At 36.3% G+C, this 23,042-nt stretch overlaps 1 protein-coding gene across 1 annotated transcript in view; it reads left to right on the top strand.

Annotated features, from left to right (window-relative positions):
- Positions 1-23,042, top strand: part of GPR149 (G protein-coupled receptor 149) — a 73,485-nt gene that overhangs the window by 7,913 nt on the left and 42,530 nt on the right. The window contains exon 3 of the mRNA XM_067737459.1: positions 20-477. Coding sequence (XP_067593560.1) covers positions 20-477 — 458 coding nt within the window. The remainder of the gene's footprint in view (positions 1-19; positions 478-23,042) is intronic.

The raw sequence follows: 23,042 nt of genomic DNA on the forward strand, positions 1-23,042 counted from the left end.
TGTTTTTGTTTTTACATAGCCAAGAGGAGATGCTTTGAATTCAATCTATCATTTCAACGAAGTTATGGAATTTATAAAATAGCACATGAAGATTACTATGATGATGATGAAAATTCAATATCCTATCACAATCCCATGAACTATGAGTGCAAAACTACAAAAGACTCTCAGAGAGACTCTCATAATGTATTCAATGCCATAAAGGTGGAAATCAGCACCACGCCCTCTCTGGACAGCTCCACACTAAAAGGCATCAACAAATGCACAAACACTGATATTATAGATACTAAACAGGATTCCCACAATGAAAAGGGTGTTGATCCACTGCTCTCTGAAAAAACAGAAGGTGATATTAAATATGATGAAACCACCCTTTTGGAAGGGCCAGAAAGAAGACTTTCTCATGAGGAGAGTCAGAAACCAGACCTTTCAGACTGGGAATGGTGTAGGAGTAAATCAGAAAGAACCCCTCGTCAGGTACAGTAAAGGTTGTTATTCCTCTTAAATTAAAAGTAATACCAAATATGACAGCATGCAAAAAAATGATCCATTGCTTATTTCATTCATCCAACTCCAAGGTTATCTTCACTTAACTCAATTAATTTCCATAATACTAAATTTTATTTCAAAGTGTCTTTTTAAAATTTTTTAATTAGTTCTACATTTTCAGTCAAATTCTATCTATTTTGGAATTGGCAGAGCTAAACAGGATCTTTGAGATGAGCCTCTATTTTAACCTCAAGTAATCTGTGTAAATTCAGACTAGACTCTCAAAACTTATTTCAAATTAGTAAACTTGTAGGTTTTATATTTTTTCTTCACCTGAAAAGTTTACACAAGTGTCCAAAACAGGTTTTGGGGCAAATGTTTATCCAATTACCAGTAAACAGGTAGTCCTTTTGCAACTCTACTATTCACATAGCTTGGCTATTAGTCTTTTTTTTGTTTTAAATTTTATTTCTTTATTTTTTTATACAGCAGGTTCTTTTTTTTTTAAACATCTTTATTAGAATATAATTGCTTTACAATGGAGTGTTAGTTTGTGCTGTATAACAAAGTGAATCAGCTATATGTATACATATATCCCCATATCCCCTCCCCCTTGCATCTCCCTCCTATCCTCCCAATCCCACCCCGCTAGGTGGACACAAAGCACCGAGCTGATCTCCTTGTGCTATGCAGCTGCTTCCCACTAGCTAGCTATTTTACATTTGTTAGTGAATATATGTCCATGCCATTCTCCCACTTCATCCCAGCTTACCCTTCCCCCTCCCCATGTCCTGCAGTCCATTCTCTATGTCTGCATCTTGATTCCTGTCCTGCCCCTAGGCTCTTCAGAACCATTTTTTTTTTTAGATTCCATATAGATTGTGTTAGCGTACAGAATTTGTTTTTCTCTATCTGACTTACTTCACTCTGTATGACAGTCTCTAGATCCATCCACCTCACTACAAATAACTGAGTTTCATTTCTTTTTATGGCTGAGTAATATTCCATTGTATACATGTGCCATATCTTCTTTATCCATTCATCTGTCAATGGACACTTATGTTGCTTCCATTTCCTGGCTATTGTAAATAGAGCTGCAATGAACATTGTGGTACATGACCCTTTTGAATTATGGTTTTCTCAGGGTATATGCCAGGAGTGGGATTGCTGGGTATTATGATAGTTCCATTTTTAGATTTTAAGGAATCTCCATACTGTTCTCCATAGTGGCTGTATCAATTTACATTCCCACCAACACTGAAAGAGGGTTCCCTTTTCTCCACACCCTCTCCAGCCTTTATTGTTTGTAGATTTTTTGATGATGGCCATGCTGACTGGTGTGAGGTGATACCTCATTGTAGTTTTGATTTGCATTTCTCTAATGATTAGTGATGTTGAGCATTCTTTCATGTGTCTGTTGGCGATCTGTATATCTTCTTTGGAGAAATGTCTATTTAGGTCTTCTGCCCATTTTTGGATTGGGTTGTTTGTTTTTTTGATATTGAGCTGCATGAGCTGCTTGTATATTTTGGAGATTAAATCTTTGTCAGTTGCTTCATTTCCAAATATTACTCCCATTCTGAGGGCAGTCTTTTAGCCTTGTTTATGGTTTCCTTTGCTGGGCAAAAGCTTTTAAGTTTCATTAGGTCCCTTTGTTTATTTTTGTTTTTATTTCCGTTTCTCTAGGAGGTGGATCAAAAAGGATCTTGCTGAGATTGATATCATGGAGTGTTCTGCCTATGTCTTCCTCTAAGAGTTTTATAGTGTCTGGCCTTAGATTTAGTCTTTAATCCATTTTGAGTTTATTTTTGTGTATGGTGTTAAGGAGTATTCTGATTTCATTCTTTTACATGTAGCTGTCCAGTTTTCCCAGCACCATTTCTTGAAGAAGCTGTCCATTCTCCATTGTATATTCTTGCCTCCTTTATCAAAGATAAGGTGACCTTATGTGCGTGGGTTTATCTCTGGGCTTTCTGTCCTGTTCCATTGATCTATATTTCTGGTTTTGTGCCAGTACCACACTGTCTTGATTACTATAGCTTTGTAGTCAGGGAGCCTGATTCCTCCAGCTCCGTTTCTCTTTCTCAAGATCGCTTTGGCTATTGGGGGTCTTTTGTGTTTCTATACAAATTGTGAAATTTTTTGTTCTAGTCCTGTGAAAAATGCCATTGTTAGTTTGATAGGGATTGCATTGAATCTGTAGATTGCTTTGGGTAGTAGAGTCATTTTCACAATGTTGATTCTTCCAATCCAAGAACATGGTATATCTCTCCATATGTTTCTATCATCTTTAATTTCTTTCACCAGTGTCTTATAGTTTTCTGCATACAGGTGTTTTGTCTCCTTAGGTAGGTTTATTACTAGGTATTCTATTCTCTTTGTTGCAGTGGTAAATGGGAGTGTTTCCTTAATTTCTCTTTCAGATTTTTCATCATTAGTGTTTAGGAATGCCAGAGATTTCTGTGCATTAATTTTGTATTCTGCTACTTTACCAAATTCATTGATTAGCTCTAGTAGTTTTCTGGTAGCATCTTTAGGATTCTCTATGTATAGTATCATGTCATCTGCAAACAGTGACAATTTTACTTCTTGTTTTCTGATGTGGACTCCTTTTATTTCGTTTTCTTCTCTTATTGCTGTGGCTAAAACTTCCAAAACTATGTTGAATAGTAGTAGTGAGAGTGGGCAACCTTGTCTTCTTCCTGATCTTAGTGGAAATGGTTTCAGTTTTTCACCATTGAGAACAATGTTGGCTGTGGGTTTGTCATTTATGGCCTTTATTATATTGAGGTAGGTTCACTCTATGCCTACTTTCTGGAGGGTTTTTATCATAAATTGGTGTTGAATTTTCTCAAAAGATTTTTCTGCATCTATTGAGATGATCATATGAATTTTCTCCTTCAATTTGTTACTATGGTTTATCATATTGATTGATTTGCATATATTGAAGAATCCTTGCACTCCTGGGATAAACCCCACTTGCTCATGGTGTATGATCCTTTTAATGTGCTGTTGGATTCTGTTTGCTAGTGTTTTATTGACGATTTTTGCATGTTCATCAGTGATATTGGCCTGTAGTTTTCTTTTTTGTGGCATCTTTGTCTGATTTTGGTATCGGGGGATGGTGGCCTTGTAGAATGAGTTTGGGAGTGTTCCTCCCTCTGCTATATTTTAGAAGAGTTTGAGAAGGATAGGTGTTAGCTCTTCTCTAAATGTTTGATAGAATTCACCTGTGAAGCCATCTTTCCTGGCCTTTTCTTTGTTGGAAGATTTTTTTTTTTTTTTTGCGGTATGCGGGCCTCTCACCGTTATAACCTCTCCCGTTGTGGAGCACAGGCTCCAGATGCACAGGCTCAGCGGCCATGGCTCATGGGCCCAGCCTCTCTGCAGCATGTGGGATCTTCCCGGTCCAGGGCATTAACCCGTGTCCCCTGCATCGGCAGGCGGACTCTCAACCACTGCGCCACCAGGGAAGCCCTGTTGGAAGATTTTTAATCACAGTTTCAATTTCAGTGCTTGTGATTGGTCTGTTTTTATTTTCTATTTCTTCCTGGTTCAGTCTCAGATGGCTGTGCTTTTCTAAGAATTTGTCCATTTCTTCCAGGTTGTCCATTTTATTGGCATATAGTTGCTTGTAGTAATCACTCATGATCCTTTGTATTTCTGCAGTCTCAGTTGTTACTTCTCCTTTTTCATTCCTAATTCTATTTATTTGGGTCTTCTCCCTTTTTTTTCTTGATGAGTCTGGCTAATGGTTTATCAATTTTGTTTATCTTCTCAAAGAACCAGCTTTTAGTTTTATTGATCTTTGCTCTCCTTTCCTTCATTCTTTTTCATTTATTTCTGATCTGATCTTTACGATTTCTTTCCTTCAGCTAACTTGGGGTTTTTTGTCCTTCTTTCTCTAATTGCTTTAGGTGTAAAGTTAGGTTGTTTATTTGAGATATTTCTTGTTTCTTGAGGTAGGATTGTATTGCTATAAACTTCCGTCTTAGAACTGCTTTTGCTGCATCCCATAGGTTTTGGGTCGTCGTGATTTCATTGGCATCTTTTTCTAGGTATTTTTTGATTCCTTCTTTGATTTCTTCAGTGATCTCTTGGTTATTTAGTAGTGTATTGTTTAGCCTCCATGTGTTTGTATTTTTTACAGATTTTTTCCTATAATTGATAGGTAGTCTCATAGTGTTGTGGTTGGAAAAGCTATTTGATACAATTTCAATTTTTTTAAATTTACCAAGGCTTGATTTGTGACCCAAGATATGATCTATCCTGGAAAATGTTCCATGAGCACTTGAGAAGAAAGTGTAATCTGCTGTTTTTGGATGGAATGTCTTATAAATATCAATTAAGTCCATCTTGTTTAATGTGTCATTTAAAGCTTGTGTTCCTTTTTTTATTTTCATTTTAGATGATCTGTCCATTGGTGAAAATGGGGTGATAATGTCCCCTATTATGATGGTATTACTGTTGATTTCCCCTTTTATGGATGTTAGCATTTGCCTTATGTATTGAGGTGCTCTTATGTTGGGTGCATAAATATTTACAATTGTTATATCTTCTTCTTGGATCGATCCCTCGATCATTATGTAGTGTCCTTCTTTGTCTCTTGTAATATTCTTCATTTTAAAGCCTATTTTGTCTGATATGAGAATTGCTACTCCAGCTTTCTTTTGATTTCCATTTGCATGTGATATCTTTTCCCATCCCCTCCCTTTCAATCTGTATGTGTTCCTAGGTCTGAAGTGGGTCTCTTGTAGACAGCATATGTACAGGTCTTGTTTTTGTATCCATTCAGCCAGTCTGTGTCTTTGGTTTGGAGCACCTAATCCATTTACATTCAAGGTAATTATCAATCTGTATGTTCCTATTACCATTTTCTTAATTGTTTTGGGTTTGTTATTGTCAGTCTTTTCCTTCTCTTGTGTTTCCTGCCTAGAGAAGTTCCTTTAGCATTTGTTGTAGAGCTGGTTTGGTGGTGCTGAATTCTCTCAGCTTTTTCTTATCTGTACAGGTTTTAATTTCTCCATCAAATCTGAATGATATCCCTACTGGGTAGAGTCATCTTGGTTGTAGGTTTTTCCCTTTCATCACTTTAAATATGTTCTGCCACTCCCTTCTGGCTTGCAGAGTTTCTGCTGAAAGATCAGCTGTTAACCTTACGGGGATTCCCTTGTTTGTTATTTGTTGCTTTTCCCTTGTGGTTTTTAATATTTTTTCTTTGTATTTAATTTTTGATAGTTTGATTAATATGTGTCTTGGTGTGTTTCTCCTTGGATTTATTCTGTGTGGGACTCTCTGTGCTTTCTAGGGTTGATTGACTATTTCCTTACCCATATTTGGGAAGTTTTCAACTGTAATCTCTTCAAATATTTTCTCAGTACCTTTTTTTTTCTCTTCTTCCTTTGGGACCCATATAATTCGAATGCTGGTGCATTTAATGTTGCCCAGAGGTCTCTGAGATTGTCCTCAATTCTTTTCATTCTTTTTTCTTTATTCTTCTCTGTGGTAGTTATTTCCACTATTTTATCTTCCAGGTCGCTTATCCGTTCTTCTGCCTCAGTTATTTGCTATTGATTCCTTCTAGAGAATGTTTAATTTCATCTATTGTGTTGTTCATCATTGTTTGTTTTCTTCTAGTTCTTCTAGGTCCTTGTTAAACGTTTCTTGTATTTTCTCCATTCTATTTCCAAGATTTTTGATCATCTTTTCTATCATTACTCTGAATTCTTTTTTAGGTAGCCTGCTTATTTCCTCTTTTTTTTTTTTGGTCTAGTGGGTTTTTACCTAGCTCCTTCACCTGCTGTGTGTTTCTCTGTCTTCTCATTTTGCTTATCTTACTGTGTTTGGGTTCTCCTTTTTGCAGGCTATAGGTTCGTAGTTCCCATTGTTTTTGGTGTCTGCTCCCAGTGGGTAAGGTTGGTTCAGTGGGTTGTGTAGGCTTCCTAGTGGAGGGGACTGGTGCCTGTGTTTTGGTGGATGAGGCTGGATCTTGTCTTTCTGGTGGGTAGGTCCACGTCTGGTGGTGTGTTTTGGGGTGTCTGTGGCCTTATTATGATTTTAGACAGCCTCTCTGCTAATGGGTGGGTTTGTGTTCCTGCCTTGCTAGTTGTTTGGCATAGGGCGTCCAGCACTGTAGCTTGCTGGTCTTTGAGTGGAGCTGGGTCTTAGTGTTGAGACGGAGATCTCTGGGAGAGCTTTTGCCATTTGATATTACATGGGGCCAGGAGGTCTCTGGTGAGCCAATATCCTGAACTCGGCTCTCTCACCTCAGAGACTCAGGCCTGACCCCCAGCCAGAGCACCAAGACCCTGTCAGCCACATGGCTCAGAAGAAAAGGGAGATAAAAAAAAAAAAGAAAGAAAAGAAAGTTATTAAAATAGAAAAAACTATTAAAAATAAAACAGTAATTAAAAAAAAAGAAGAGAAAAAGGAAGAAGAGAGCAACCAAACAAAAATCAAATCCACCAATGGTAACAAGCACTGAAAAACTATAGTAAAAAAAAACGGACAGTCAGAACCCTAGGACAAATGGCAAAAGCAAAGCTATACAGACAAAATCACACAAAGAAGCATACACATACACACTCACAAAAAGAGAAAAAGGAAATATATATATATATGTATATATAATTTAAAAAGGAAGAGAGCAACCAAATAAATAAACAAATCTACCAATGATAATAAGCTCTAAATACTAAACTAAGATAAACATAAAACCAGAAACAAATTAGATGCAGAAAGCAAACCCCAAGTCTACAGTTGCTCCCAAAGTCCACCGCGTCAATTTTGGGGTGATTTGTTGTCTATTCAGGTATTCCACAGATGCAGGTACATCAAGTTGATTGTGGAGATTTAATCCGCTGCTCCTGAGGCTGCTGGGAGAGATTTCCCTTTCTCTTCTTTGTTCGCACAGCTCGTGGGGTTCAGCTTTGGATATGGCCCCGCCTCTGCATGTAGGTCTCCTGAGGGTGTCTGTTCCCAACCCAGATAGGACAGGGTTAAGGGAGCGGCTGATAAGGGGGCTCTGGCTCACTCAGGCTGGGGGAAGGGAAGGGTACAGAATGGGGGGCGAGCCTGCGGTGGCAGAGGCCAGCATGACATTGCAACAGGCTGAGGCGCGCCATGTGTTCTCCCGGGGAAGTTGTCCCTGGATCACGGGACCCTGGCAGTGGCGGGCTGCACAGACTCCCAGGAGGGGAAGTGTGGATAGTGACCTGTGCTTGCACACAGGCTTCTTGGTGGCAGCAGCAGCAGCCTTAGTGTTTCATGCCCATCTCTGTGATCCACGCTGATAGCCGTGGCTCACCCCCATCTCTGGAGCTCATTTAGGCGGTACTCTGAATCCCCTCTCCTCGCACACCCTGAAACAATGGTCTCTTGCCTCTTAGGCAGGTCCAGAGATTTTCCCAGACTCCCTCCTGGCTAGCTGTGGCGCACTAGCCCGCTTCAGGCTGTGGTCACGCAGCCAGCTGCAGTCCTCTCCCTGGGATCTGAACTCCGAAGCCCGAGCCTCAGCTCCCAGCCCCCGCCCATCCTGGCGGGTGTGCAGACAAGCCTGTTGGGCTGGTGAGTGCTTGTTGGCACCGATCCTCTGTGCGGGAATCTCTCTGCTTTTCCCTCCACACCCCTGTTGCTGCCCTCTCCTCCGCGTCTCTGAAGCTCCCCCTGCTGCCCACCCCCCGTCCCTGCCAGTGAATGAGCTTCCTTCACAGCTCCCTCCCAGAAGTGCAGGTCCCATACCTATTCTTTTGTCCCTGGTTTTCCTTTTTTCTTTTGCCCTACCCAGGTACATGGCGAGTTTCTTGCCTTTTGGGAAGTCTGAGGTCTTCTGCCAGCATTCAGTAGGCGTTCTGTAGGAGTTGTTCCACATGTAGATGTAGTTTTGATGTATTTGTGGGGAGGAAGGTGATCACCACGTCTTACTCCTCTGCCATCTTGAAGGCGCCTCCCTATAGCAGGTCCTTATTAGTTATCTATTTTTTACACATTAGTGTATATATGTCAATCCCAATCTCCCAATTCATCACACCACTACAGCCACCCCCCGTTTCCCCTCCTGGTGTCTATACGTTTGTTCTCTACATCTGTGTCTCTATTTTTGCCTTGAAAACTGGTTCATCTGTACCATTTTTCGAGATTCCACATATATGCGTTAATATACAATATTTGTTTTTCTCTTTCTGACTTACTTCACTCTGTATGACAGTCTCTAGGTCCATCCACGTCTCTACAAATGACCCAATTTTGTTCCTTTTTATGGCTGAGTAATATTACACTGTATATATGTACCACACCTTCTGTATCCATTTTGCCTATTAGTCTTGCTGGAACTAGTCCCTCTAATACTCAGCGAGGAAAAAAAGACCTATTCCAGAATAGACCCAAGTGAATCTTTGCAAAAACCCTGCTAAATGTTCCATCCTTTTAAGGGTTGAAGAATAGTTATATATTTTTTTTTAATTTTTATTTATTTATTTGTTTATTTATTTATTTTGGCTATGTTGCTTCTTCGTTGTTGTACACAGGCTTCTTATTGCTGTAGCTTCTCTTGTTGCAGAGCATGGGCTCTAGGCACGTGGGCTTCAGTAGTTGCAGCATGTGGGCTCTGTAGTTGTAGCTCACGGGCTCTAGAGCGCAGGCTCAGTAGTTGTGGCACACGGGCTTAGTTGCTCTGTGGCATGTGGGAATCTTCCTGGACCAGGGGTCAAATCTGTGTCCCCTGCATTGGCAGGTGGATTCTTAACCACTGCGCCACCAGGGAAGTCCCTATATGATGTTTTATAATGAAAGAATTTGTACCTTAAGCTCATCGCATTCTTTCCTAGATTTAAACCTGCCTAGAATGATGAGGGGTACTTCTTATTTTATTGAAATTGTAGTGTGATATTGATATAAGATTGTTCTTTCCTCCAAACGCTCATACCTGATAATTAAAGTTGCTCTTGCTTTCCACACAATTAATTTACTAGGAAACGATATTTTTTTCTACATGACTTAACATAAATCAGAGTCCACCTGCCCCTAATCTCTGGAATCAAAACTATAGTTTTTCAAATATCTGCTAGTAATAGTGCAGTCATTGATCACAAGTATGACCATCTAACACCAACTATGAATATGAACAGAATAATCTGAGATTTCCTTTATTCTCCTTGATTAATTAAAACTACTAGTTTTTCTTTGATATCACCAGTTTTAAAAGTTGGATAATAAAACAAAATATATGATTAAAAATAATTATTCATAGTGTTTAGTGATTAGGTATCTCAAAAAAATCTAAATATTTGCTGTAAATTGCAAAATACAGTGAAAATTGTATTACTGACAGTATACACTGCTCAGTATTTTTAGAACAATGTGATACCCCAGCTAAGAGGGGAATCCCTACAATATCATCATCAATTTGTTCCTAAATAATCTAATCCTCCTGGTTTTCTTGCACTTAAAAATTAAGTAATATTATGAAGCATGTATGTGTGTGTATATCGCAATAACTTGCAACTACAGTACCCTGTGTGCCACTCCCCTATTCCATCCTCATGCTCTCCCCTTAGGGGTTTCAGCTATCTTGAATCTTGCTCATGCTTACTTGTTTTACTGTTTTAACACAAATGAATGTATTTCTAACACAATATATTCCTTAGTTTGCTTATTTTGAGCTTTCTAAAGATGGTATCATTTCTGGGACTTGCTTTTTTTCCACTCAACATTACTTCATTACATTTCATGTAATGAAATGACTTCATTTTCTAATGTATTTTGTCAAAGCAGTGGGAAATGCCATCTGAGCTAACACAACATACAGCCCTCATTTAAAAGCCTGAGTTATATTTTGGAGAATATAATCAATTAAACACATCTAGAAATATGTGAAAAGATCAGATACTGTTTACATATAAGCATGTTGTCTTATGAGAATGGTGAAGCACAACTTACACACCTCTGTAAAACAAACAAACAAAAATGCTACATGGAAAACACAAAATGTTTATCAATTCAGGTATCTTTCAACTACCAAGATTTGCTTGTTAAGTATTAATATTTTAACATTTATGAAGAGCAAGTAGTTCAGGAAACTGATTTAAAATGATACTTGTAAAAAATGTTTAGTGGTTAAATAGATAATACAATATTCAGGAAAAGTAAAATTTATATTTTAAGAAACTAATTAAAATTAAATGAAATACTATCATAAATTTAAAACAACAGTAAGAAGTCCTTATGCCACAGGCTGATGTTATTTGTATGACTTTCCCTTAGCAAAATCACCTGTGGACCTAAAGATTAACATTATAACAAAAATACATTTAGAGTTGAAAAGCTTATGACAACTTTTCCTCTGACCAAAGACCAGTTTTAACTCTTACCCTGTTCTTCACCAACAGATATTTCATGGGAGTAGGTGGTGACTTAGAAAGCACTTTCTTTTCATCCTTTTCTTCTAAGTTCCTTCTTTGCTCTGAAAGCAAAGTTAACTTATGTATCTTACAGTGGTACAATAAACTGATACATACTCTAATAACTCTATGAAAACACTATCTCTTTTTATTTTCTATGGTTGTACTTTCAAATATTTAGGTTCAGTTTATCAGTTCATATCTAATGGTACTACATTGAATTGCATATGTTCTTTGTTTTTAGGCTATAAAAAAAAGCAGGTTTGATTTAAAATGTATTTAATGAGCCTTACTATATTTTTACAATACACATTGCTTAATTTTTTTTAGAGTTTATGTGAGTAAACAAATTCTCAGTATATCTTGTTGGAAATCCTGGTAGGAGTGAGAGTGTCAGATCAAGGTTAAATTATAAAGGAAATGGGAGTAGAATGGCTTCAGTAGGTTTAAATGTGATCCAATAAAATATGTCACAGGTGAGAGTGTTTGTAAGACTAAAATTGTGTTACACTTAGCCACACAATCACTTCTTTTTGGACCCCTAGTAGGTAGAGTCCTAAGCAGTTTACTGTTTAAAAATTCAGAAAAAATAGAAATGCCAGAGTTCTTCGGTTACAAAGTTTTAATGTGGTCGCCATGGTATGACTGTTCCTCAAGTGAATAATGATTTTCCACAACCCCAAAGTTTTGTCATCTATGAATAAAGAAAAATGTACTTATAAAATAATTTAGTAACTTATGGGAGATCACTCTAATTTTCTCTTTTAATACTAAGCTCATCAAGTTATCCATGGATCCCGTTTTCTTTTGTTTTAATGTGTTGTCTCAGAGCTCTAGAAACTCATTTATTACTGTAAATCAGAAGCAAAGATATGCTGTCACTATGTCACTTAGTCCCACTAATAATTCTGTATCATCGTAGTATTTGAAAGATGAAAGGTCCTTCACTATGCCAATAGAATATAGTCAACCAGATTCTGAAAAAATCCTTCTCAAATGAGAGTCAAATGGGGGAAGTGATTGCTTTTGAATTAGCTACACACCATTTAGTATAAGGATGAATAAACCAACAGAACTAACTTTACGGTCACTGGGGAATCAAAGAAATTTAATTTTTCTTTTAAGGAAAATGATTTAACTATCTAAAATTAACTATCTAAAAATAGTTTTACAAATTAAAGTTGTGTTTGTTCACAGAGTTCAGGGGCAATATTGGTTTCTGTAATCTTTTTTTAATATTATTATTTCTTTAAATCCTTTTCATAGAAAACTATAGAAAGCAAATGCCTATTTAACTGATTTTGGGTTCTTTAGATCCGAGCTTCTCAAACTTTAATGTGCAAATAAGTCAAATGGGGATCTTGTTAAAGTGTAGATTATGATTGAGTAGATCTGAGATAGGGTCTGAGATTCTGCATTTCTGACAAACCCCCAGGTGACTGGTGCAAAATCAAAGTCCCATCCCAGACCTACAGAATCAGTAATGTGTATCTGAACCAACCCCAGTTTAAGTACTTAATTTAAGTACTTCTTTCTAAAATTTAAGAAGTACAGTTTTAACATCTAATCACTAGGAGATGGATACTAGTTTAAAGAGTGGGGCATAATCAATCCTCTTCATTTAACATATGCCCCATAAAGTGAAATAAGACTTGAAGAAGATACCCTAGTATGCATATCTCTTTCCTCTCCCTAAAAAAAGTGCATCTTCTCTTTTCATTTTAAAAAATAAACTATTTTCCTGTGACACTGTCAGCTTGATAATTGCAAATGCTGAAACTTGTTCTCTGAGTAATTTTTGACATTTTTAACTGAAGTGACTAGGAGAAAAACTTACTTAACACCTCCTATTTGTAGCCTCAAGGCAAAGATGTAGCCTCATCCTAACACAAAATGAGTGTTTGGAATATAGATATTTTATATTTAGCTACATCCGTTTGTTTGGAGTGGTTAGTTCCACTCACTGTTCAGAGACCTGAAAAATTGTTATACTGCTTTCTTTTTTCAAAACATTTATAATCCTTATTTTTTATGATTATAAGGTAATATAATTATTGTAGAAAATTTAGAAATTGCTGATAAGCAAAGAAAAACACCCACTTCTAACCACCCAGAGTTAATCACTGTTTACATTTTATCAAAGAAAACTTTAGGCTCTTTCCTAAGCATATATTTTCACTTTTGACAAAAATGAGATCATATTGCATGTACTGTTTTGGCATCTGCTTTGTCCACTTAAGAGTATAATTTTCACCTGATTTAAATTGTTTGAGTCATTTGTGTGATTATCTGGTATAGTTTAGAATGGCTATTTAGAGTGTGATTTAAAACTCATTCACAAATGTAAATTTGTTCTCAAGTATTTAAAGTCTTGAAAGTTGAAACTAAGGGAATTTCATTGTAAACTAATTTGAATATTTCATAACAGATTTTGTGATCCTCACAGCATGTATCATTTGCTGAAATGAAGTAAAATTGAGCTAACTGTTCACTTTCTATGGATTCAAGGGGATTAGCATTGGGTCAAAGCTTGTGTAGAATCCTATAATTCACTTTTTAAGCTAAGGATTCTGTTAATATCCTCAAAAAAGCCTCATGGTTTAAGGAGGCCTTACAGGCTATGTGTTGGAATTGCCCAGTTATGGCTTGAATCTCTTCTACAACTCCTGTTGAGTGTTATCCCTTATTTGAACTCAAATGGCTGGAAACACTACATTTTTAAAACATTTTATTATGAACTAATTTTAGAGTTACAAAACAGTTTTTTAAATAGTATGAGAGTTCTAATATATCCTTCATCCAGCTTCTATTAATGTTAACATGTTACATGATGATAATGTAATTATTAGGGAATTAATAACCAATTTATAGACCTTATTTCAGTTTTGCCAGCTGTCCTGCTGATGTCCTCTTTTTGGTCCAGAACCTGATCCTCAGTTCCTTACTGCATTTGTTGTCGTGTCTCCTCAGATTCTTCAATCTATAGCAGTTCCACAGTCTTTCTGTGTCTTAGATTTTGACAGTTTTGAAGACAACCAGCCAGTTTGTTTTGTTTTGGTTTATTTCTGGAATATCCTTCAATTTGCAATTAACATATGCTTATTAATCAATTGAGCTTATGCATTTTTGACAAGAATAACACAGAAGTGATGTTTGCCCTTCCCAGCACATCATATCAAGAGGTATATGATGTTGATATGTCTTATGATGGTGATGTAAACTTTGAGCACTTAGTAGAGGTGAGGTCTGCCAGATTTCTCCATGTAAAGTTACTATTTTTCCCTTTGTAATGTATAAGTATCTTATAGGGAGATATTTTTAGGCTATGCAAATACTCTTTCCTATCATACTTTTGCCCACTAATTTTAGCATTAATTGATGAACCTTGCCTGTAACAATTATCATGTGAAGATGATTTTCTATTTTTATAATTTCTTCTATATTTATTATTGGAATTCTCCTATAAGAAAAAGTTATCTCTTCTCCTCTGTTTACTTATTTGTATCAGTATGAGATCATAGGTATTTATTTTAATCTATAGGTTATTAGCCATACTATTATTTATTTTATTACTCCAATTATCCTAAATTTGGCCATTGGGAGCTTCTTCAAGTTGATGCCTTTATCCTCAACATGCCATTCTCATCTTTTTGAGCACTTCCTTACTTTCTAGCAACACAAGATATTCCAGCCTCATTTTGTATTTTCCCTGACCCATCCCTAAAATCAACCATTTTTCCAAGGAGTTCTAGTCACTTTTGTTAGAGAATGGGATTTAGAAACCAACATCTGAGTATGCTTATTGTTACAGAGGTGTCTTGTTTCTAGACCTTATCATTGGACAGATCTAGGAAATATATATGTGCTCATGTAGAAATCTATATTTCTATATCAGTTTCTCTGTATAAATCATTTAAAACCATGAGTTTACACTGATAGTCCCAAGTCCAATCAAATACCACAGAAATCATTCACACCTTTCCCTTTTCTTACTTATTACTTCTTTTTCTGACAGTGAGGAAACTGGTTCTCATTCTCTACAAATTTCTTTACTTATCTGCTCAATCCTGGTATACACATAAAGTAGTTTTAGAATTGCTAACCCACACACCACTGTGGGAAAAAATATTAACTAGAGTGTAATAGTTGTGTATAGTTCTTTTTATCTTTAACCTTACAGTTTATCGTCACAATACAATCTTCTACATTTATAAGATTAGTTATTTTCATTTCCATTCTCTTCATTTTATATTACATTTTGAGTTCTTTTGATTCATTTTGATTCTTTTTGATTTTGATTATTTATGTTTAAGTATGTGAAATTATTACCATGTTTCCAAGAGTCGGAACTATAGAAAAGGTATACCATCTTCCCTCATTCCTTTTTCCCTGTTCTCGCTTTACCATTCTTACCACCCTGTTCCCACCTATCCTCTGTAAGTAACCAATATCATACTTTCTAGTTTAATCTTCCTGTATGTCTTTTTGCACAATGAACAGATACATGCATATCTTCTTATATCTTCTTCTTCCTTACATATACTCTTTCTCACTTTGCTTTTTTCACTAAATAATATATCCTAGAAGTCATTCCATATCAGTTCATAGAGATCTTCCTCATTCTTTTTATAGCTGCATGATCATCCATAGTGCGGATACACCATAGTTATTTCAACCACTCTCTTATATGGACCTTAGATTGTTTCTAATATTTTGCAATTAAAAATAATATTGCAGTGAATAACCTCATGCAAATGTATTTTCATATTGTTGGAAGTGTATCTTTAGGATAAATTCCTAGAATTAGAATTTCTGGGTCAAAAGTTAAGTGTAATTTTGTTAGAAATAGTCGTAAAAGTTTGCACTGCCACCAACAATGTATAACAGAAGACCCTTTTCCCCACCACCTCAGTAATAGCATATATTACCATGCTTTTTAATTTTTGCCAGTCTGATAGTAGAGAAATACTATCTCAGGTTGTTTTAAATTATATTTATATAATTATAAGTGAGTTTAAATGGTTTTCATTTGTTTAAGAGCCTTTTTTATCTTTTTATTTTTTGTAAACTGTTTTTATCTCTTTTCCATTTTTCTATTGGAGTTTTGTCCCTTTGTCCTTCAATTTTTAAAAGTTCTTTATATATTAGGGATATTAGTTTTTTGTGATATATATTGCAAATATTTTTTTCCTAGCTTGTCATTTGTATTTTAACTTTACTTATGATGTTTTTTAGCATGCACAATTTTAAAATTTGTTTATAGTAAAAATCTATCAATTTTTTTATTTACTTGCATCTGGATTTTGTCATAGTTAGAAAGCCAGTTTTATTTTTTATTTTATTTTTTTTAATTTTATTTTATTGAAGTATAGTTGATTTACAATGTCATGTTAGTTTCAGGTGTACAGCACAGTGATTCAATTTAAAGAAGTTAAAAATAAAGTTTGTCCAGATGATTCTGATGAGCACCCATCACCCTAGGTCTCTCATGTGCCCTGCTTCTGCCTCTTGGGCCCACCCAGAACCATTCTGTTACCTCTCCCACTTGCTGTTAATGAAATATGGTTATCCAGTTCTTCACATTGCTGTCCTTTCTCATTTATGCTAACTAAATATTGTTACTTTCCTCAGCCTTTCTCATGATAAATTCACTTACAGTAGCCCATAGGCTTGAATTATGTAAAACCTAGAATCAAACAGAATGTTCAAGCTGTCTTTTCTTCTTCACTCTGTGAGCTACACTTCTCTTAATGCATCTTAAGGTCACATTCACTTATTCGGCAGCCATATCACACTGCTGGGGTGTTTAACATCAGCTAACAACACCCTTAAGCCCTTTTGCTCATGCTGCTGCTTAGACTACCTTTGTAGTCTATTGTTTAGACTCAATCTTATCTCTGTTCAATTTCATCTAGTTCCACTTAGTTAACTCTTCCATTATTTTCAATAACCTTTTCTAATGCCATCAAAATGCTTTCAGATACTGATTCTAAGACCTGACTTCTATGCTGTAATTCCCAAATTTGTATCACCCATGGATTTAATAAATCACCCTTCTTTTTTTTTCTTTTTTTTTTTTGCGTTACGCGGGCCTCTCACTGTTGTGGCCTCTCCCATTGCGGAGCACAGGCTCCGGACGCGCAGGCTCAGCGGCTGTGGCTCATGGGCCCAGCTGCTCCGCGGCATGTGGGATCCTCCCGGACCGGGGCACGAACCCGTGTCCCCTGCATCAGCAGGCGGACTCTCAACCACTGCGCCACCAGGGAAGCCCCACCCTTCATATTTTTATATAAACTGTTGACTAAAAATGTGGGGCAAGACAGGACCAAAGAAAGAGGCCTGCTGTACACCACCAGAAACAAGTCCCTCCTTTAGTTTGGTTTATTTAAAAACACCTTTAGTATTGTGGTTCCAATAGTTATTAATCTCTTTAGTTACCCTTCCAATCAATATATTTTTACTCTCTCTTTTTCACATGGATGTAATTAGTATATTATGCGATGCTTTAATGAAACACTAATATAAAATTTTCTAACACATCTCTTTTATCTGCCATTAATTCGTTTATTTATTCAATAAATATTATTAATAAAAACACTATGGATATAAAGATATAAGCTTCCTGCCTTCAAGTTAGGAAGTAGACTTTCAAGCAAATAGCTGGGGCTCAGTGAGAAAAGAGTGGACAGAATACGGACAATGCATTTTTAGACCGTGGAGGATGGAGTGATTATGTCCAGCAACCGTGAGGAAGAAAAGAATTGTTCTATTAAGACATGGTTTTAGTAAACTAATACTGTGTCATCATCCTAAATCTTTCTTTTTTTTTTGGCGTTCAAACTCTATCTTTTCATCAAGTAAATCTTAGAAATGTCCCAGGAATTGATGTAAATATTACTTGTCTAGTTTGTTGATTTCATTTCTTTCCATTTGAAAAAGGAGAAACATTTGCACATTTCCAGTGTTCGATTTCCCATCTGCATAAAGGTCATCAACCGTGTTTATATACAACTTTTCCTAGTAACTTTGAACATGATTCTTTTGAGGGATTAATCTTGCACTCTTGCAGTAACAAGTTTCTCCCCTATTATCTCTTTTCTTTTTTTTTCATATTTTTTTCTCACATCTTCATTGGAGTATAAATGCTTTACAATGTTGTGTTAGTTTCTACTGTACAACAAAGTGAATCAGCTATATGTATACATATATCCCCATATCCCCTCCCTCTTGAGCCTCCCACCAACCCTCCATATCCCATCCTACTAGGTTGTCACAAACCACCAAACTGATCTCCCTGTGCTATGCAGCAGCTTCCCACTAGTCATCCATTCCCACTTCATCCCAGCTTCCCCTTCCACCCCGTACCCTCAAGTCCATTCTCTACATCTACGTCTTTATTCCTGCCCTACCACTAGGTTCATCAGTACTGCTTTTTTAAGTTACATATATATTCATTAGCATACATTATTTGTTTTTCTCCTTCTGACTTACTTCACTCTGTATGACAGTCTCTAGTTCCAGCCACCTCACTACAAATAACTCAGTTTTGTTCCTCTTTATGGCTGAGTAATATTCCATTGTATATATGTGCCTCATCTTTATCCAATCATCTGTTGATAGACATTTAGGTTGCTGCCATATCCTGGCTATTGTAAATAGAGCTGCAATGAACATATTGGTACATGTCTCTTTTTGAATTATGGTTTTCACAGGGTATATGCCCAGTAGTGGTAATATGGTAGTTCTATTTTTAGTTTTTTAAGGAACCTCCATAATGTTCTCCATAGTGGCTGTATCGATTTACATTCCCACCAACAGTGCAAGAGGGATCCCTTTTCTCCACACCCTCTCCAGCATTTATTGTTTGTACATTTTTTTGACGATGGCCATTCTGCCAGTGTGAGGTGATACCACATTGTGGTTTTGATTTGCATTTCTCTAATGATTAGTGATTTTGAGCATCTTTTCATGTATTTGTTGGCCATCCGTATGTCTTCTTTGGAGGAATGTTTATTTAGGTCTTCCACCCATTTTTGGATTGGGTTTTCTGTTTTTTTGATATTGAGCTGCATGAGCTGCTTGTATATTTTGGAGATTAATCCTTTTTCCGTTGCTTCATTTGCAAATATTTTCTCCCATTCTGAGAGTTGTCTTTTCATCTTGTTTATGGTTTCCTTTGCTGTGCAAAAGCTTTTAGTTTCATTAGGTACCATTTGTTTATTTTTGTTTGTTTTTATTTCCATTTTTCTAGGAGGTGGGTCAAAAAGGATCTTGATGTGATTTATGTCATAGAGTGTTCTGCCTGTGTTTTCCTCTAAGAGTTTTAGTGTCTGGTCTTACCTTAAGGTCTTTAATCCATTTTGAGTTTATTTTTGTGTATGGTGTCAGGGTGTGTTCTAATTTCATTCTTTTACCTGTAGCTGTCCAGTTTTCCCAGCACCACTTATTGAAGAGGCTGTCTTTTCCCTATTGTATATTCTTGCTTCCTTTATCAAAGATAAGTTGACCATATGTGTGTGGGTTTATCTCTGGGCTTTCTATCCTGGTCCATTGATATATATTTTTATTTTTGTGCCAGTACCATACTGTCTTGATTACTGTAGCTTTGTAGTATAGTCTGAAGTCAGGGAGCCTGATTCCTCCAGCTCCGTTTTTCTTTCTTAAGATTGCTTTGGCTATTCGGTGTCTGTTGTGTTCCCATACAAATTGTGAAATTTCTTGTTCTATTTCTGTGAAAAATGCCATTGGTAATTTGATAGGGATTGCATTGAACCTATAGATTGCTTTGGGTAATGTAGTCATTTTCACAATATTGATTCTTCCAATCCAAGAACATAGTATATCTCTCCATCTGTTTATGTTATCTTTGATTTCTTTCATCAGTGTTTTATAGTTTTCTGAGTACAGGTCTTTTGCCTCCTTAGGTAGGTTTATTCCCAGGTATTTTATTCTTTTTGTTACAATGGTAGATGGAACCGTTTCCTTAATTTCTCTTTCTGATATTTTGTTGCTAGTGTATAGGAATGCCAGAGATTTCTGTGCATTAATTTTGTATCCTGCAACCTTACGAAATTCATTGATTAGCTCTAGTAGTTTTCTGGTGGCATCTTTAGGATTTTCTATGTATAGTGTCATGTCATTGGCAAACAGTGACAGTTTTACTTCTTCTTTTCCAATTTGTATTCATTTTATTTCTTTTTCTTCTCTGATTGCTATGGCTAGGACTACAATACTATGTTGAATTATAGGGGTGAGAGTGGACATCCTTGTCTTGTTCCTAATCTTAGAGGAAATGGTTTCAGTTTTTCACCATTGAGAGTGATGTTTGCTGTGGACTTGTCGTGTATGGATTTTATTATGTTGAGGTAGTTTCCTTCCGTGCCCACTTTCTGGAGAGTTTTTTTATCATAAATGTCAAAAGCTTTTTCTGCATCTACTGAGATAATCGTATGGGTTTTATTCTTTAATTGTTTAATATGGTGTATCACATTGATTGTTTTGTGTATATTGAAGAATCCTTGCATCCCTGGGATAAATCCCACTTGACCATGGTGTATGATCCTTTTAATGTGTTGTTGGATTCTGTTTGCTAGTATTTTGTTGAGGAGTTTTGCATCTATATCAGTGATATTGGTCTATAATTTTCTTTTTTTGTGATATCTTTGTCTGGGTTTGGTGTCACGGTGATGGTGGCCTCACAGAACTAGTTTGGGAGTGCTCCTCCCTCTGCAACTTTTTGGAAGAGTTTGAGAAGGAGAGGTGTTAACTCTTCTCTAAATATTTTGATAGAATTCACCTGTGAAGCCATCTGGTCCTGGACTTTTGTTTGTTGGAAGATTTTTAATCACAGTTTCAATGTCATTACCTGTGATTGTCTGTTTATATTTTCTAATTCTTCCTGGTTCAATCTTGGAAGGTTGTACTTTTCCAATAATTTTTCCATTTCTTCCAGGTTGTCCATTTTATTGGCATATAGTTGCTTGCAGTAGTCTCTTATGATCTTTTGTATTCCTGCGGTGTCAGTGGTAATCTCTCCTTTTTCATTTCTAATTTTATTGATTTGAGTCCTCTCCCTTTTTTTCTTGATGAGTCTGGCTAAAGGTTTATCAATTTTGTTTATCTTCTCAAAGAGCCAGCTTTTAGTTTTATTGATCTTTGTTACTGTTTTCTTTGTTTCTATTTCATTTATTTCTGCTCTGATCTTTATGATTTCTTTCCTTCTGCTAACTTTGGGTTTTCTTTGTTCTTCTTTTCTAGTTGCTTTAGGTGTAAGGTTAGATTGGGGGTTTTTTTTGAGATTTTTCTCGTTTCTTGAGGTGAGCTTGAATTGCTAAGAATTTCCTCTTAGAACTGCTTTTGCTGTGTCCCATAGATTTTGGATCATTGTGTTTTCATTGTCATTTGTTTCTAGGTATTTGTTTATTTCCTCTTTGATTTCTTCAGTGATCTCTTGGTTATTTAGCAGTGCACTGATTAGCCTCCATGTATTTGTGTTTTTTACTGTTTTTTTCCTGTAATTAATTTCTAATCTCATAGCATTGTGGTCGGAAAAGATGCTTGATACGATTAGTTTTCTTAAATCTTCCAAGGCTTGATTTGTGACCCAAGATGTGATCTATTCTGGAGAATGTTCTATGTGCAGTTGAGAAGAAAGCGTATTCTTCCACTTTCAGGTGGAATGTCCTAAAAATATCAATTAAGTCTATCTGGTCTATTGTGTCATTTAAAGCTTGTGTTTCCTTATTTATTTTCTGTCTGGATGATATGTCTATTGCTGTAAATAGGGTGTTAAAGTCCCCCACTATTATTGTGTTACTGTCGATTTCCCCTTTTATGGCTGTTAGCACTTGCCTTATATATTGAGGTGCTTCTATGTTAGGTGCATAAATATTTATAACTGTTATGCTTTCTTCTTGGATTGATCCCTTGATCATTATGTAGTGTCCTTCCTTATCTCTTGTAACTGTCTTTATTTTAATGTCTATTTTATCTGATATGAGTATTGCTACTCCAGCTTTCTTGTGATTTCCATTTGCATGGAATATCTTTTTCCACCCCCTCACTTTCAGTCTGTATGTGTCCCTAGGTCTGAAGCAGGTTTCTTGTAGACAGCATATATAAGGGTCTTGCTTTTGTATCCATTCAGCCAGTCTGTGTCTTTTGGTTGGAGCATTTAATCCATTTACATTCAAGGTGATTATTGACTTGTACGTTCCTATTACCCTTTTCTTAATTGATTTGCATTTGTTTTTGTGGGTCTTTTCCCTCTCTTGTGTTTCCTGCTTACAGAAGTTCCTTTAGCATTTGTTGTAAAGCTGGTTTCATGGTAGCTTTGGCTTATCTGTAAAGCTTTTCATTTCTCCATTGAATCTGAATGAGATCCTTGCTGAGTAGAGTAATCTTGGTTGTAGGTTTTTCCTTTTCATCATATTAAATATGTCTTGCTACTCCCTTCTGGCTTGCAGAGTTTCTGCTGAAAGATCAGCTGTTAACCTTATGGAGATTCCCTTGTATGTTTTTTGTTGCTTTTCCCTTGCTGCTTTTAATATTTTTTCTTTGTATTTAAGTTTTAATACTTTGATTAATACGTGTCTCAGTGTGTTTCTCTTTGTGTTTTTCCTGTATGGGACTCTCCTTGCCACCTGGACTTCACTGACTATTTCCTTTCCCATGTTAGGGAAGTTTTCAACTGTAATCTCTTCAAATATTTTCTCAGTCCCTTTCTTTTTCTCTTCTTCTTCTGGGACCCCTATAATTCAAATGTTGGTGCATTTAATGTTGTCCCAGAGGTCTCTGAGACTGTCCTCAATTCTTTTCATTCTTTATTCTGCTCCCTGGCAGTTATTTCCACCATTTTATCTCCCAGCTCACTTATCCATTCTTCTGCCTCAGTTATTCTGCTATTGATTCCTTCTAGAGAATTTTTAATTTCAGTTATTGTGTTGTTCATCACTGTTTGTTTGCTCTTTAGTTCTTCTAGGTCCTTGTTAAATGTTTCTTGTATTTTCTCAATTCTGTTTCCAAGATTTTGGATCATCTTTACTATCATTACTCTGAATTCTTTCTGAGGTAGGTTGCCTATTTCATCTTCATTTATTTGGTCTTGTACGTTTTTACCTTGCGCCTTCATCTGTAACATAGTTTTTTTGTCGTTTC

Source organism: Pseudorca crassidens, chromosome 5 (assembly GCF_039906515.1).
Source record: "Pseudorca crassidens isolate mPseCra1 chromosome 5, mPseCra1.hap1, whole genome shotgun sequence".
Taxonomy (NCBI): domain Eukaryota; kingdom Metazoa; phylum Chordata; class Mammalia; order Artiodactyla; family Delphinidae; genus Pseudorca; species Pseudorca crassidens.